We start from the raw sequence: 15,731 nt of genomic DNA, 5'->3' as shown, positions 1-15,731 counted from the left end.
ATATACACACACACATATATATATATATATATATACATATATATATACATATATATACACGTGTACACAAAGTCGTAATGTTATGAAAAACAAACAAAACAATATAAAAGGTGTAATTCTTAGAAAATTAAATTTGGGAATAAGTCAAAATTTTCTGGGAATCAAGTCATAATATTACAGGTAGAAAATGTACGGAAATTATTTAAGAATAAAGTTGAATTATTTCAATATTTGGGAGGAAAAAAATGCAAAAATGGGGGAAAAGGAGTCCAAACAAAACTTAATCCTAATATTATGCTTTTTGCCTGATATCATAAATCTGAGATGCATTTTTTTTTTCTTGAGATATATATATATATATATATATATATATATATATATATATAACTTCTTAGCAAATCTCCGTGTTGGGTCATTTTTCAAAAAAGGTTTGATCACCTCTGCACTGCAGATTTACGCCGAGCTCACACTGACTGCCTACGGTGCAGCTCTAGTCCTAATCCAGCCCGGATTACCGGTAGATGCTGTTGGAGCTCCGGTGTCTGGGGGGGGGCTGGAGCTGCACCACGCAGAGCTAATGTGAGGCTACAACAGGGATTTTCAATCTTGTGGAATGCTTCCGGAAGGCCGCACCGGAGCTGTTTGGGATTCAGTGTGAGCACGGAACACATACACACACACACACACAAGACAGTAATCCATGAAACATTTGGAAATGTCATTGCGGGACACTCGTTGAGCTTTAAACATTTTACTTAGAAAGGCACAAACTATGATTTCCTGGTAAATTATTCTGATGTAAGAAATAAAAGTTGAAAGACATATCTTCCCCCCCCCCCACATAAATCAACATTTTTTGTTTTTTTGCCATTACTCAGATATAAGCGTCGTGAAGGACTCTTCCTAGATCAGTCTTTATTAAAGTTTTTGTTTTTTCGGAATTGTTAATTTCAAACCTAAAGTTTCCACTGTAATTGTTTTCTGCTTTTTTTTTTGTTTGTTTTTTTTTCCCCAAAAAGTGCAATAATAGTAAAGAGAGCTTAATATCTGTTTCTCTCAATCTTCCACAGTACCTGAGGCCAGTGACTGTGCTACAAAGTCCACGTTGACAGACAAAAAGAAAGCCAGAGGAAGCGAGAAAAGGGGGGGGGGGGGGGGGTGGAACTCCAGAACACTACAACATAAAAATAATTCTTCAATGCAGGGGATTTTCAACTTTGAAAACTGAGGATTCAATTACAAAAAAAAAAACAAAAAAACAAAAAAAAAAAATACATAAAAATCCTCCAAAAAATTCTGTTATAGATGAAAAAGCGTCGCTCGGATTTTAACATCAGCATAATTCACCTCTCTTTAACTTGATCCCAAAAAAAAAACACACACCAAAAGGAAGAAGAAAAAGGAAAAAGCAATAATAAACAATTTCCTAAAGGAGCAGAATTCCGATGGTTTCCCGACTGTTGGAACAACAAACCTTCTTTATGGAATCTAGAATACAACAACTGTTTCAAACAGTATCTTTTTTTTTTTTTCATATTCACGCCACAGTATTCGAGTTTCATTGTTACAGCTTTTTAAAACTTTTTCTCAAGCCCCCCCCTTCCCTCCCCCCCTCCCCGTGTAATGCAAGTTTATTTTTGCGCCGATTAAAAGGAATCAGAGTCTGTTGTGAGTCGGTATGACCGCAACGTTCCTTTAACACGCCAGTAGCCAGGGAGCACTGACAACGAGAAAGAGAGAGAAGCAAAATGGGGGAGGGAGGGACTTAAGAGTGGGGACGGGAGGGTGGGGGTGGCAGACAGGGAGGCAGAGGAGGTGGTGGTGGTGGGGGTGAGGGGGGGGGGTGTCTGTGTAGTTGCTTCCATTTAAAACTTGACAGTGACAACAAGGTTTCAAGTTCTCTCCAATCTCTTCTTTCACTTGTGCCTCTGGAGGGCTTTCCTCTTTCTCCTTTTAAAGAAACAACAGCACCTGCAAAAAAATAAAAACACCACACATGCTTGTAGAAACACTGCCTGGGGGTAAAAAAAAAAGATCAACAAGAGTATTTCATTATGAAAAGTAAAAAAGTGATGAATAGCTTTAGCTTTAGCCACAAGTAATGTCAGCCCATCAGGACTGCAGTGATTAGTATCGCATTGCTTCAATAGACAATGAAACAACTGAGGGAATAACGGACACGAATCAACCTGCTGGAGAAAATCCCCCCCCCCCCCCCCGCGCAACGTAATGTCCAATTTCGCACAATGTACGTAGTATTTCAATTGGGGTGGATAAGAAGGTCGGGATTCCGAGGCGACTGTGTTGACAATGCACAGAGGCAACTGGGAATCACCAACACTTTTTTTTTTGAACCAGATGAGAACGATGGATCATTCCGGTTCATTCAGTAAAAGATCCGTTCATTTCGGTCAGCCGTGTCGAGTAAGTCTGTTCACTCGTGTTGATGTTCGGTGCGACGCAACAGCAGCGCAACAACACGTGATGACAAGCGGTGTGTCGGTCATGAACGAACGGGTCAAAAGAACTAGTGGTGTGTCGGTCATGAACGAACGGGTCAAAAGAACTAGTGGTGTGTCGGTCATGAACGAACGGGTCAAAAGAACTAGTGGTGTGTCAGTCATAAACGAACGGGTCAAAAGAACTAGTGGTGTGTCAGTCATAAACGAACAGGTCAAAAGAACTAGTTCTTTTTTTATGAACGAGGTCACTAGTGGTGTGTCGGTCATGAACGAATGGGTCAAAAGAATTAGTGGTGTGTCGGTCAGTAACGAACGGGTCAAAAGAACTAGTGGTGTGTCAGTCATAAACAAACGGGTCAAAAGAACTAGTGGTGTGTCAGTCATAAACGAACAGGTCAAAAGAACTAGTTCTTTTTTTTATGAACGGAATGAACGAGGTCACTAGTGGTGTGTCGGTCATGAACGAATGGGTCAAAAGAACTAGTGGTGTGTCGATCATAGACGAACAGGTCAAAAGAACTAGTGGTGTGTCGATCATAGACGAACAGGTCAAAAGAACTAGTGGTGTGTCGGTCATAGACGAACAGGTCAAAAGAACTAGTGGTGTGTCGGTCATAAACGAACGGGTCAAAAGAACTAGTGGTGTGTCAGTCATAAACGAACGGGTCAAAAGAACTAGTTCTTTTTTTTATGAACGGAATGAACGAGGTCACTAGTGGTGTGTCGGTCATGAACGAACGGGTCAAAAGAACTAGCGGTGTGTCAGTCATGAATGAACAGGTTAAAAGAACTCGTTTTTTTTGTGAACGGAACGAATTAGGTCACTAGTGGTGTGTCGGTCATAAACGAACGGGTCAAAAGAACTAGTGGTGTGTCAGTCATAAACGAACGGGTCAAAAGAACTAGTGGTGTGTCAGTCATAAACGAACGGGTCAAAAGAACTAGTTCTTTTTTTTATGAACGGAATGAACGAGGTCGCTAGTGGTGTGTCGGTCATGAACGAACAGGTCAACAGAGCTAGCGGTGTGTCAGTCATGAATGAACAGGTTAAAAGAACTCTTTTTTTTGTGAACGGAAGGAACAAGGTCACTAGTGGTGTGTCGGTCATGAACGAACGGGTCAAAAGAACTAGCGGTGTGTCAGTCATGAATGAACAAGTTAAAAGAACTCGTTTTTTTTGTGAACGGAACGAATTAGGTCACTAGTGGTGTGTCGGTCATGAACGAATGGGTCAAAAGAACTAGTGGTGTGTCAGTCATAAACGAACGGGTCAAAAGAACTAGTGGTGTGTCAGTCATAAACGAACAGGTCAAAAGAACTAGTTCTCTTTTATTTTTGAACGGAATGAACGAGGTCACGAGTGGTGTGTCAGTCATGAACGAACGGGTCAAAAGAACTAGTGGTGTGTCAGTCATGAACGAACAGGTCAAAAGAACTAGTTCTCTCTTTTTTTGGAACGGAATGAACGAGGTCACCAGTGGTGTGACCCCACCCACCCACAGAGCGAGGCTCGACGATAGGATAAGACAGGCCAGCATGCAGATAGTCCCGCCCTGCAAAAGGAATGGTGAACTGACTCTCCAGCCAATCAAAAAAAAGCATTTGCAAATGAACGGACTGAACGGGTATTTTAGAGGCGGTGACGTCGTTCATTCCGTTCACCAAAAAAGAACTAGTACTTTTGACCCGTTTGTTCACGACCGACACACCACTAGTGACCTCGTTCATTCTGTTCACAAAAAAGAACTAGTTCTTTTGACTGTTCGTTCATGGCCGAGACACCAGAACCTGTTCGTTCATGACTGACACACCACTAGTGACCTCGTTCATTCCGTTCACAAAAAATAACTAGTTCTTTTGAACTGTTCGTTCATGATCGACACACCACTAGTGACCTTGTTCATTCCATTCACAAAAAATAACTAGTTCTTTTGACTTGTTCGTTCATGACCGACACACCACTCGCGACGTCATTCATTCCGTTCACAAAAAAGAACCAGTTCTTTTGACCCATTCGTTCATGACTGACACACCACTAGTGACCTCGTTCATTCCGTTCACAAAAAATAACCAGTTCTTTTGACTTGTTCGTTCATGACCGACACACCACTAGTGACCTCGTTCATTCCGTTCACAAAAAGGAACCAGTTCTTTTGACCCGTTCGTTCATGACCGACACACCACTCGCGACGCCGTTCACTCCGTTCACAAGAAAGAACCAGTTCTTTTGACCCATTCGTTCATGACCGACACACCACTAGTGACCTCGTTCATTCCGTTCACAAAGAACTAGTTATTTTGACCCATTCATGACCGACACACCACTAGTGACCTTGTTCATTCCATTCACAAAAAAGAACTAGTTCTTTTGACTTGTTCGTTCATGACCGACACACCACTAGTGACCTTGTTCATTCCGTTCACAAAAAAGAACCAGTTCTTTTGACCCGTTCGTTCATGACCGACACACCACTCGCGACGTTGTTCATTCCGTTCACAAAAAGAACCAGTTCTTTTGACCCATTCGTTCATGACTGACACACCACTACTGCAACTTTTAACGCTGATCAAACACTTTTCACATTCCTAAAAAAATCGGCCCGTGACTTAAAATACTAAAAATACTAGTTATTATTAGATATTACACTAATGTTGCCTGTAATACAACGCTTATATATATTTTGGTACAATATACTGACCTACACTTGTGGATTGGTTTCTAGCATCTTTAATACACGTCAAAGTGACCCCCACCTCCTTCAATATTTGTTTTTTTTTTTTAATTTAAAAATTGTATTTTTTGGAGAATTACCTGCAAACAGATTGCAGCGTATGAATGGGGAGCAGGTGGGCTAAATTTGGTATTATCGCCGTCACGCGCTCCCATACTGGTTACTGGAAACTTGGCACCCGAGCTATTTTGAGGGGACAGCTGTACTCAGACTACATTGCATTGTGAAATCGAGTGTCTTTCTTATGTATGAAAAGATAATATATCTGCAGAAATGACGAGTTACTGCATGTGAAGATGTGAAAATATTAGGACTAAACAGTCACATAGCTTGAAACAAATATATAATTGTAGAGAAATGTCTTCTTTTTGGTATCATGAGTGCAGGATGTCAGTGTTCTAGATGAATGAGCAGAAAAAGCACTGCATCAACCATGCATAGTTCCTGCTCATACAAGCTTGAAGAATATTAAATGTCCATAATATATCAATATTTGTCCAAATACTTAAAAAATAATAATAAACAAGTACAATGTACATGTATAATGCTATTTATGACAACAAACTAAGATAATGTTTTCAGGACCCAGACATGGATTTCAATCTTACTTGGTTTCGTCGGCCACTTCAACCTCGGTGGGAGCGGTGATGGGAGCGTTGGAGTGTCCAGCTGTGGGATCATCAGTGTTCAGCTCGCCATTTGTTGAGCTCATCACCTGCGTAAGCACACAAAAGACACCAAAAAGAGACACCATTGATGCGGTATGACAATGCGGCGGGTCGGGGGGGTTATAAACGTATATATTTGGTTTGTTTGGCCAGCCATCTTTGAGTGTATTATCAGCTTGTGTAATAATAACACGGGGGGGGGGAGAGCTCCAACTAAAGCAACTTCATAGAAGCGGTTAAAAGCTGCAGTGCTGCTTGTCAAACACTGGGTGGCGGAATTGAGTTGCAGCATTCACAATGGAGGCTTCTCCTTTAAGGATCCAGACAAGTAGCCATATTCAAAGCACATGTGGGGGGGGCATGGCAATGGAATTTAGGATGGCACTGAGAGGTAAATGTACACATCATGTACACAGTTCTTATATTTAGCTAACCTTTTTTTTTTTTTTAAATGATGTCATGACAGTTGCTGCTAGATGTTTTCTCTGCACGGCCTTTCACGTAACAGGCTATTTAGCAGATGAAGCGATTGCTGCTGTGAGAGCAAAACAGAACTGACACACACACACACACACACACACACACGAGGAGTCAAAACACACAGCAGAGGGTTTGGGATCGAGCGCAGGCAATGTGACACAGACAGAAAAACATACAGCTTCATCATGCAGTAGCCATCTGAGCAGCGGCAGCAGTGGCAGCAGTAGCAGCAGCAGCAGCAGCAGCAGTACCTGAACAGAGCCCCCCAGCCGCTCAGCTGTAAGGTGCGACCCCAAAGTCTCCTTATTGGTCACGGGAGTGGGCTGAGACTCACTTCCTTTGGGTTCAGGCGACTTGATGCAATAGCGAAAAAAGGTTGAGGACGAAGGTGGTGGTGGTGGTGGTGGTGGTAAAGGGGGTAGCAATGTGGTGGGGCCGGGGGTGGGGGTGGGTCCAAATGTGAGGGAGAGAAGGGAGGGCGGGTGAGTCGAAACAAACAAAGAAAAACAAAGAAACAAAAACAATTACAAGAAGACATCTCCCAAGCAGAAGCAGGCTTGTTAAGACATAACTATGTTAATAAAGGAGAAAAGGGAAGCAAAAATTCATATGAAGCACAGATCAACACACTTACAAGTCATGCAGGAGTAAAAGAAAAAAAAAAAGGCCTTGATCACCTCTCGCCAGCACCAAATACTCAAACACCTGAAGTACTTCCCCCTTAACCTAGTACTATTGTATCGTTGGAGAGTATAAAAAGGTCATGGGCAATGTGCATGGTAGTGGAAAGGTTGCAATGTTTAATGGAGAGCAATAAAAAAATAAAAAGTGGAGTCGACAGTAGAAGCCAATCATAAAACCTTAAATGGAAACACCCTGGTGTGGCGTTCATGGACACAATGAGTAAGACTTACCAAGTTTAATGACAAATATGCTCATGTAATCAGAAATGATGGTAAAAAGTGACTGGATTATACCATGTAACGCATGTATTGTCATTACTGGTATTGAACAATGCAGGTTGTGCAATGATAATGGCGTCACCCAAACTGTGCTTTTTTTTTTTTTTTTTTTTTCCCCCACAGCTGCTGCAGCAAAGTCACAGCCGTGACTGTGCAGGTAAATTTACGCTGCTGTCTCACATTGGAACAAATAACATCACGACTAAGACTCTGGGTGTGAATATATATATATGTGTGTGTGTGTGAGTGGAAAATGGCAGCCCTTTTCTCCAGGAAGTTGCTTAGAGTTGGATACAATAAAGAACAACTCAAGGCGGAGGAACTTGAATGACTGGGTTGGTTGGTCAGTCAGTCAGTCAGTCAGTCAGGTGGCAGATTGACAGGTTATGCAATATATAGCTAAACCTCACCTGGTTTTTGGTCTGCTGTTGTGCTTTGTCCCTGCTGCTGGGCTGCAGGGGCGCATCACTGGGGATGGGGCCTATGGGCGTAGGCTGCAAAAACAAGGAATTTCAAATACAGATATAATATAATATAATGGTAATGGTTTTATTTCATTTTGAACATGCATCAGATTACAATTGAATGCATCACATAATCAGTTCCCAGTTCCACATGTCCAAAAGGAGTAGGAAGAAGCAAAGCTTATTAAATCCTACCCCTCCATCTGGTACTTTTACAATCAGTAACTGTTACATTTGTTCACTTCCTGCTTTCCATAATAGAGTTTAAGGTTTTTTTTTTTAAAATAATGTACCTCGTACCAAAGTATGAGGTGATATGAGCATCCAATGACATAATGGGTACCATAGTAAGCGTCAATATAGTGAGATATATATAGCACTAATTTATTTTATTTATTAATTTATTTTATTCCTTTTTTTGTTTGTTTTTAATTTTTTTTTTTACATTTTTTATTTTTTGTCCCGTACCAAAGTAGGAGGTGATATGACCATCCAATGACATAATCTGGTACTTTTACAATCAGTAACTGTTACATTTGTTCACTTCCTGCTTTCCATAATACAGTTTAAGGTTTTTTTTTTTGTTTTGTTTTTTTATAATGAGCATCCAATGACATAGTGGGTACCATAGTAAGTGTCAATATAGTGATATATATAGCACATCATGACTGGTTCAAGACTCTTCATCATTGTATTTAGCAAATTTATTGTATTTATTAATTTATTTTCTTAATTTTTTTTCTTAGTTTTTACATTTTTTAATTTTTATTTTTTGTCCCGTACCAAAGTAGGAGGTGATATGACCATCCAATGACATCATCTGGTACTTTTACAATCAGTAACTGTTACATTTGTTCACTTCCTGCTTTCCATAATACAGTTTAAGGTTTTTTTTTTGTTTTTTTTTTATAATGAGCATCCAATGACATAATGGGTACCATAGTGCGTGTCAATATAGTGATATATATAGCACATCATGACTGGTTCAAGACTCTTCATCCTTGTATTTAGCAAACATCAACTGCTTGTATTGTTTCTTGAATTGGCTCATCGTTGTGCATTGTTTGATTTCCTTACTCAATCCATTCCATAGTTTGATTCCACATACTGAAATGCTATGGCTAGCATAACGTAGTCCTAGCATAGAAGTGTTTCAAATGTACTTCTTCCCTGAGATCATGTTTCTCCTCTCTTGTAGAGAAGTATTGGATGACATTTTTAGCTAATTGGTTATTTTTATTTTGGTTATTTTTAGCCTTATGCATTATTTTAGCTGTTTGAAGATGATCAGCAAGTTTTTGTGATTTTAGAAATAAGGAGTTAGTATGTTTTCTGTAGGCGGCATTATGTATTATCCTTACTGACCTTTTTTGCAGTACATTTAGCGAGTGAAGATTGCTTTTATAGTTATTATAGTAACCACAAAACAGCATGATTTATTAATTCATATATATATATTTTTTTTTAAAACCATGACAGAGTGAAGCCGCAAAATTCTAAGCGCAAAGTGACGGGGGATTACTGTCACTTCAACAACAAACGCACCCCCCCAGGCGAAATTCCCCTAAATGATTTCAAGGAGACTCACCAGGGATTTGCCGACCCAGTCATATTCATAGTCAAAGACATAGCCGTTTCTGTCAAAGAGATCGGTGAAGAGCTTCCGCAAGTAGTCGTAATCGGGCTTCTCAAAGAAATCCAGCCTCCTCACATATCGCAGGTAAGTGGCCATCTCTTCTGTATCCAAAGGGAAGTTATTAGCAATAAAAAACGAGATGTTTCGATGCAGAATGGGAATAGTTCAACAATTGTACTGACCGGGGAAGCTTTCACAAAGCACTTCAATGGGGGTCGCTCGTTTGGTGTCACCGATTTTCTGATACCTCTCCTTCAAAGTTTCCGCCTGGAAGGAAATACAGATGATGCATCATTAGCAACGTGACTGGAGTCAGTGTAAACACACTTGGTGTCTGGTTAGTTATTTTATTCTTTCGTTATGACACAGATTGAGGTTGTGAAATTATTCCAGGAAAGCCTAATAAGTTCAAGCCAGGGGTCTTGAGACACACGCTAACTCGCAAGCGAGAGAGCTAGCGACCTAAACGGTAGCCTTCAAGTTATTTCCTTTCAACTTAAATAGCCAAAAACGTACCACTTCCACACGGATAGGGAGGATAACTATTAAGTTATTTAACCTTTAACATGAATGTAATAATTTTTTCTGGGTACATGATACCACTGATACCGCACTAACATTACACTTTCATATCAAGGCGGGGGCCTCAAACTAGTGTCCTGCGGGCCACATTTGGCCCACGGGCCGCGTGTTTGAGACCCCCTGGTGTAAACGTTATGAACCCAATCACCTGTGTACATTGTAGGAACATGTTGAGTCAGTGTGAAAACAGGACAAGGATACATGTTTACCCAGAATTCTTTTGTGCGTGTTATGAGCCAAAGCGTAACCAAGACAAGACGAGCGTAGACACGGTGAGTTCCAGAAGTGGTCACTGTACTCTGTCATTGTATTTTATGCTGGCTGCCATGTTGCATACTGATGAAAACTCTTGTTTGGCCCGAGGCATGCAACATCCCCCACAGTCATCCATCCCTCACATCCATCTTACCGCAGACTCCCTCCCACATAACAAATGCTCAGATGTCTCACTCCACTCTTATTATTTGCAACAGGGACACTCAACCGTCGGATAAATCAGATAAATCATGAGACAACAACAATTTTTTGTCAATATTCTTTTCCAATTGCACTTAGAAACCAGCCTGTTTTTGTTCATGTGAGGCAGCAAGGAGTTAGTTGAAGGTGTTTTCTTCCGTCTGTCGTCTCTTATGTTTCAGGTTCCAAAAATACAACAAACAAGGAGACCTTGAATGTGTCATGTGTGAGAGGACGGTGTTGTTTTCCCAAGGTCAACCAGATCGTGGCAAAAGGTAAACAGCAAAGCTAAGATGGTGATGATAAGAAAGAAATGTCAGCACTTTACCTTTAAGCCCTGCCAAGGAAGGCTACCTCGGAGGAAGTACATGAACATGTGACCCAAGGCCTCCAAATCATCCCGCCTACTTTGTTCTGAAATTGACAACAGAGAGAAAATCAAGGAGTTGGGTAAAAAAATAATCAGCGTTGGGAAGGAAAACGACAAACTAACACAATCGTAGCAGAGAACTAGGACCGAATTTAAGCTAATTCGCTGGAGCGCCTCATCCGAGCCAGATGCAGTGGAACGTTTGATGACTTTTATTCATATTTTCATCCAGCTGGCTTGTTTGACATTAATATAATGTTTGAATTATTACCTGGTACCTTTTATCACCCACACAGAGACATAAATATACGCGCATTTCAACAGCAGCTGCCTAGATGATTCAAATAACTTCTTAAATGTTGCATCGTTAACATTTCATTGTGCTAATGTTACTCTCGCTAAGTGTTAGCTAACGGCTAATAGGCTATTTGAGTATGCTATTTGGTTGAATGTATTTCTTTGGCTTTGTTTTGTAGCCGTGATGAATAGAAAAGCAGACACTTGAGGTGAGAAACACGACCGAATGCGAGAAATGACTCATGGCAAAACACGAAGGTGGTGTCTGTGTTGATCTCGCTGCCACATCGTGTATTTGGCAACAATCAAGTCTTCAACGGAGGTACTCTTACGTGTTCATTTATCCCTTTCATTCATAAGCGTGTATTTATATACACTTTCAATTGGTTTCTGCATGTAAAACTAAAAATTATAGAATTATATTTTTATATAAATTATTATATATCATATAGATATTATAGAAAAAATTATATAACTATAAAAATAAATATATAAAAATGTGTTAACATTTTTGGCTTTCTGAAACGAATTAATTGGATTTATTTCTTAAGGCAAATGGTTTTGGTTAACACGGACCTTCTGGAACAGATTAACGATGCTAACCAAGGTTCCGCTGTATATTGTCATGAATCAGGGAATATAATCTGAGACTGCACTCATGCATTTGTTGTGTTTCTGTGCAATATTTCAGAGGAATGACAAAAGGACACTTCCGCCCCTCACAGGACGACGACTGTAATAATGCTCTGACCTGGGTATTGTGTTTATGTAAGACTAAATATACATTATATTATCACATACTACATTATGAATTGGCCCTGTACCCTAGAAAGCGCCCATGAATGATACTGTGTCAAAGCCCAGGGCAGTGATACTGATAAAATATAGAGTTTAACCATGTCCAGTATCAGCCCCCCGTAGCTGTCCACTCTGGTATCGTGCCCGTGAAACAACCAATCAGAGAACAGCTCACGAGTGCTTAGTGCCTAGTGTAGGGGTGGGCAAACTTTTGGACTCGTGGGCCGCACTGAGTTAACAAAACTGTGCGGGGGGCCAGAATATATATTTTTTATAACACACACACTATTTTACACTTATAATTCCAACAGTCCACCTTGAATTATTTGTCTAATTTCATTTATTTATTATATATTTAATATATATATTATTATCAATTATTAATTATATTCTATATATTATATTATATCTATTATATTTAATATATTATATTTGTACATATGTATATTTATATATATATTTGTATTTGCTTATAATTCTAACAGTCCACCTTGAATTAGTTGTCAAATTTATTTATTACATTATATATTATATTTCATCTATATATATTATAATTATATTATTATTAATTATATTATATATACTGATTATATTATATATTTTTTATTTAATTAATTTACTTATTTGTATAATTTTATCTGTAAAAGTGTCAGACTATTAGATATATGTTTTAAAGATGTTCCATATATCCCTTTTTTCCGGAGCATTTTAAACATCAGACCACATCAAACTACAAACTTTAATTTTATATTTTTATTTTTTTTATTTTTATTATTATTTTTTTTTACTGAAGAAGACATCCGACTTGCAAGTCATGTTGCCAGCATGTACGTATGTTAAAAGTTAGAAAGCAACTGGTGGGCCGGATTCAAACGCTTTAAAACATCAGACCACATCAAACTACAAACTTGAATTTTACATTTAAAACGAAATTTTTTTAAAATTATTATTATTTATTTTTTGACTGAATAAGACATCCAACTTGCAAGTCATGTTGCCAGCATGTATGTTAAAAGTTAGAAAGCAACGGATTCAAACGCTTAGTGGGCCGCATGTGGCCCCCGGGCCGTAGTTTGCCTACCCCTGGCCTAGTGCTTCTCCAGTCAGCAAAAAACCCAAACTTGATTAATGGAACTTTAATTGTCAGACATTAATAAGATAAGACTGTTGATATATTATTAATAATATAATAATTTTAATTTTTAGTAATAATTAATATTAATTAATTATTAAAATTAATAATTAATAATTTTATTAATAATATATAAATATTATTGTTGAAATATTTTTGCAATTATTGTGTTTACACTGTTTACATATAATACATGTAATAAACTGAACATTTTCTGGAAACAAAATGGTCTTTTGATTCAATAGTACGTGATAATAAGCTCATGATTAAATAGTACGTGATAATAAGATCATCACATGGTTTGTCTGGTATCAGGCCCAGTATCATGCCCCCGCGCGCCAGTATCAGCCCTTGATAACCTATAAAGATGTCCCACCACCAGCTTTTTGACAATATTATGCAATAAATATAATCAACCAAATAGTGTCTATGGTGAATCCTACTGCTAATAATATGTGTAACTAAGTATTATGAGTTCCTGATCATTTGGTGAAGAAGGGACTATGTAGTCTTAGTTTCCAATGACATACGAGTAGACTCAATATACATAATAGCAATGCAGGGTCCAAAAATGTGATCATTCCATGAGGAAATATAAAGAGCAGCCAAAACCACATGCTCACCTTTTCCCAGGTGTGTGTTAATGCTCATGTAGCGTGCCGTTCCAGTCAGACTCTTGTGCTCCCGGTAGGGGATGTGTTTTTTGGTCTCGGGGTCTATGTACTCTTTGGCCAGACCAAAGTCGATGATGTGAATGGTGTGCTGCCTCTTGCTTCCTGGCCGCCCGACTAAGAAGTTTTCTGGCTTCACGTCTCTGTATATCAGACTCTTGGTGTGGACATATTCCATCCGCGTTATCTAGAAGAGGAGCCAAATGATGAGTCAGCGTTTCAGAAACTGTGATACGGTGCAAAAAAATGATGCTGCATAAACTTCTTGACTAAATTCAAATGTTTACAGAGATCTACAAAAAGATGATCGAACAATCTGCCTTTGTATTTGACTTGACATCAATCAAAAATGCTAACCTAACCTGCTAACCTTGCTAACTCTTATCAAGTGATCGTACCTCACGTTAGTCTTTGCAAAAGATTTTTTTTTTTTTCAAAGCAAACATTTCCAAATAACTCCGAGGGCCCACATTGCATATTTTTGGCTTATGAATTAGTTGACTCTTTCATTAGCAGAAAAAAGATCCCAACCCATCCCACAGCACACATGCAGGCTTTACCAGCTGTATGGCTATCATCAGGACGGTCTTGAGGGAGAAGGTGCGGTCACAGAGATCAAACAGGTCCTCTAGACTAGGCCCCAGCAGCTCCAATACCATAGCGTTGTATTTCCCGCAAGGACCAAAGTAGTACACCTGTGGAATTCCCTCTGTGGAAAGCGGGACAAACGTGATAAATGTTTGTAATTGTATCACTTAAAATGATGAGTGCTTGAATTTGGACACTCGTAACTAAAGTGGGAACAAAAAAGTAGAAAACGCCAGTGAAAGGTCAGAAGAGCGTTGATATCTGATACATTACTATGCTACTTGACACCACTGGACCCATTATGAGGTGAAGTATTTGAACTTTGAAGAATGTGGATGAATCCCACTGGCAGCAGGATCGTGTGAATCTGATCTTTTACCATTGATTGACCAACCGGTGTGAAGCTTCTTTAGCTGGCTATAAATGACTTATTACTAAGGGTGTCACCAGACACTCCGTTTGGGTGATGGTACGATACAAGACTGGGGCTACGAGAACGAGACAAGACGAGATTTTGTTTCCATGAGACCTTTTTTTTCTGAATGAGAAATCTCATCATGATTTATGGTAATGGTAATGCTTTTATTTCATTTGAACATGCATCAGATTACAATTGAATGCATCACATAATCAGTTCACAGTTCCACATGTCCAAAAGGAGTAGGAAGAAGCAAAGCTTTTTCAATCTGACCCCTCCATCTGGTACTTTTACAATCAGTAACTGTTGCATTTGTTCACTTCCTGCTTTCCATAATACAGTTTATGGTTTTGTTTTTTTTAATAATGCACCTCGTACCTAAGTACCTAATATACTTTGTTTTAATTTATTAATTTATTTGAAATTTATAAAAAATTATTTGAAATTTATTGTAATTTTTTCAATTTATTTTAATTTATTTTTCAATTTATTTTTGAATTTATTTTGAATTTATTTTTAATTATTTTATTTTCTTTTAATTTAATGAATGAATGAATTAATTTTCTACCGCTTATCCTCACGAGGGTCGCATGGGGGCTGGAGGCTATCCCAGCTGTCTTCGGGTAAGAGAGGCGGGGTACACCCTGGACTGGTGGCCAGCCAATCACAGGGCACATTAAGACAAACAACCATTCACACTCACATTCATACCCATGGACAATTTGGAGTCGCCAATTAACCTAGCATGTTTTTGGCTGATGGTGGACTCGAACTCAGTTCTCCTAGCTGTGTGGCCTGCACGCTAACCTCTCGTCCGCCGTGTTGCCGGTATTAAAATTGTGTCCTTTAAATTGTTATTCTTATTACAAGTTTGAATAAAACCAGTTGACACGGACTCATTACACCATGAGGCATTGTGGAAGTAACAAAAAGCAAAAAAAAAAAAATGTCATGTCTGCAAAAAAAACAAAAAAAACAGGCCAAAGATTTATATAGCAAAAATAACTCCCTGTCA

At 39.0% G+C, this 15,731-nt stretch overlaps 1 protein-coding gene across 4 annotated transcripts in view; it reads right to left on the bottom strand.

Moving 5' to 3' along the window:
• Positions 1-718: 718 nt before the first annotated feature.
• csnk1g2b (casein kinase 1, gamma 2b) overlaps positions 719-15,731 on the bottom strand; it is a 44,066-nt gene continuing 29,053 nt past the window's right edge. Inside the window, exons 4-12 of one of the 4 annotated variants that reach the window (XM_058072351.2) lie at positions 14,271-14,419; positions 13,663-13,897; positions 10,771-10,856; positions 9,587-9,671; positions 9,357-9,502; positions 7,715-7,798; positions 6,594-6,695; positions 5,803-5,909; positions 719-1,971 (exon numbers count right to left, since the gene is read on the bottom strand). In XM_058072351.2, the coding sequence (XP_057928334.1) occupies positions 1,917-1,971; positions 5,803-5,909; positions 6,594-6,695; positions 7,715-7,798; positions 9,357-9,502; positions 9,587-9,671; positions 10,771-10,856; positions 13,663-13,897; positions 14,271-14,419 (1,049 nt within the window). In that variant the 3' untranslated portion in view covers positions 719-1,916. Of the gene's footprint in view, positions 1,972-5,802; positions 5,910-6,593; positions 6,696-7,714; positions 7,799-9,356; positions 9,506-9,586; positions 9,672-10,770; positions 10,857-13,662; positions 13,898-14,270; positions 14,420-15,731 lie in introns of all 4 variants that reach the window. The other 3 variants (XM_058072350.2, XM_058072353.2, XM_058072352.2) reach the window with 3 other exon arrangements.

Source organism: Doryrhamphus excisus, linkage group LG4, assembly GCF_037039965.1.
Source record: "Doryrhamphus excisus strain RoL-2023G ecotype Guam linkage group LG4, RoL_Dexc_Guam_v1.1, whole genome shotgun sequence".
Taxonomy (NCBI): domain Eukaryota; kingdom Metazoa; phylum Chordata; class Actinopteri; order Syngnathiformes; family Syngnathidae; genus Doryrhamphus; species Doryrhamphus excisus.
Note: the sequence above shows the minus strand (reverse complement) of the source record. Positions and strands in the feature narration are given on the sequence as shown.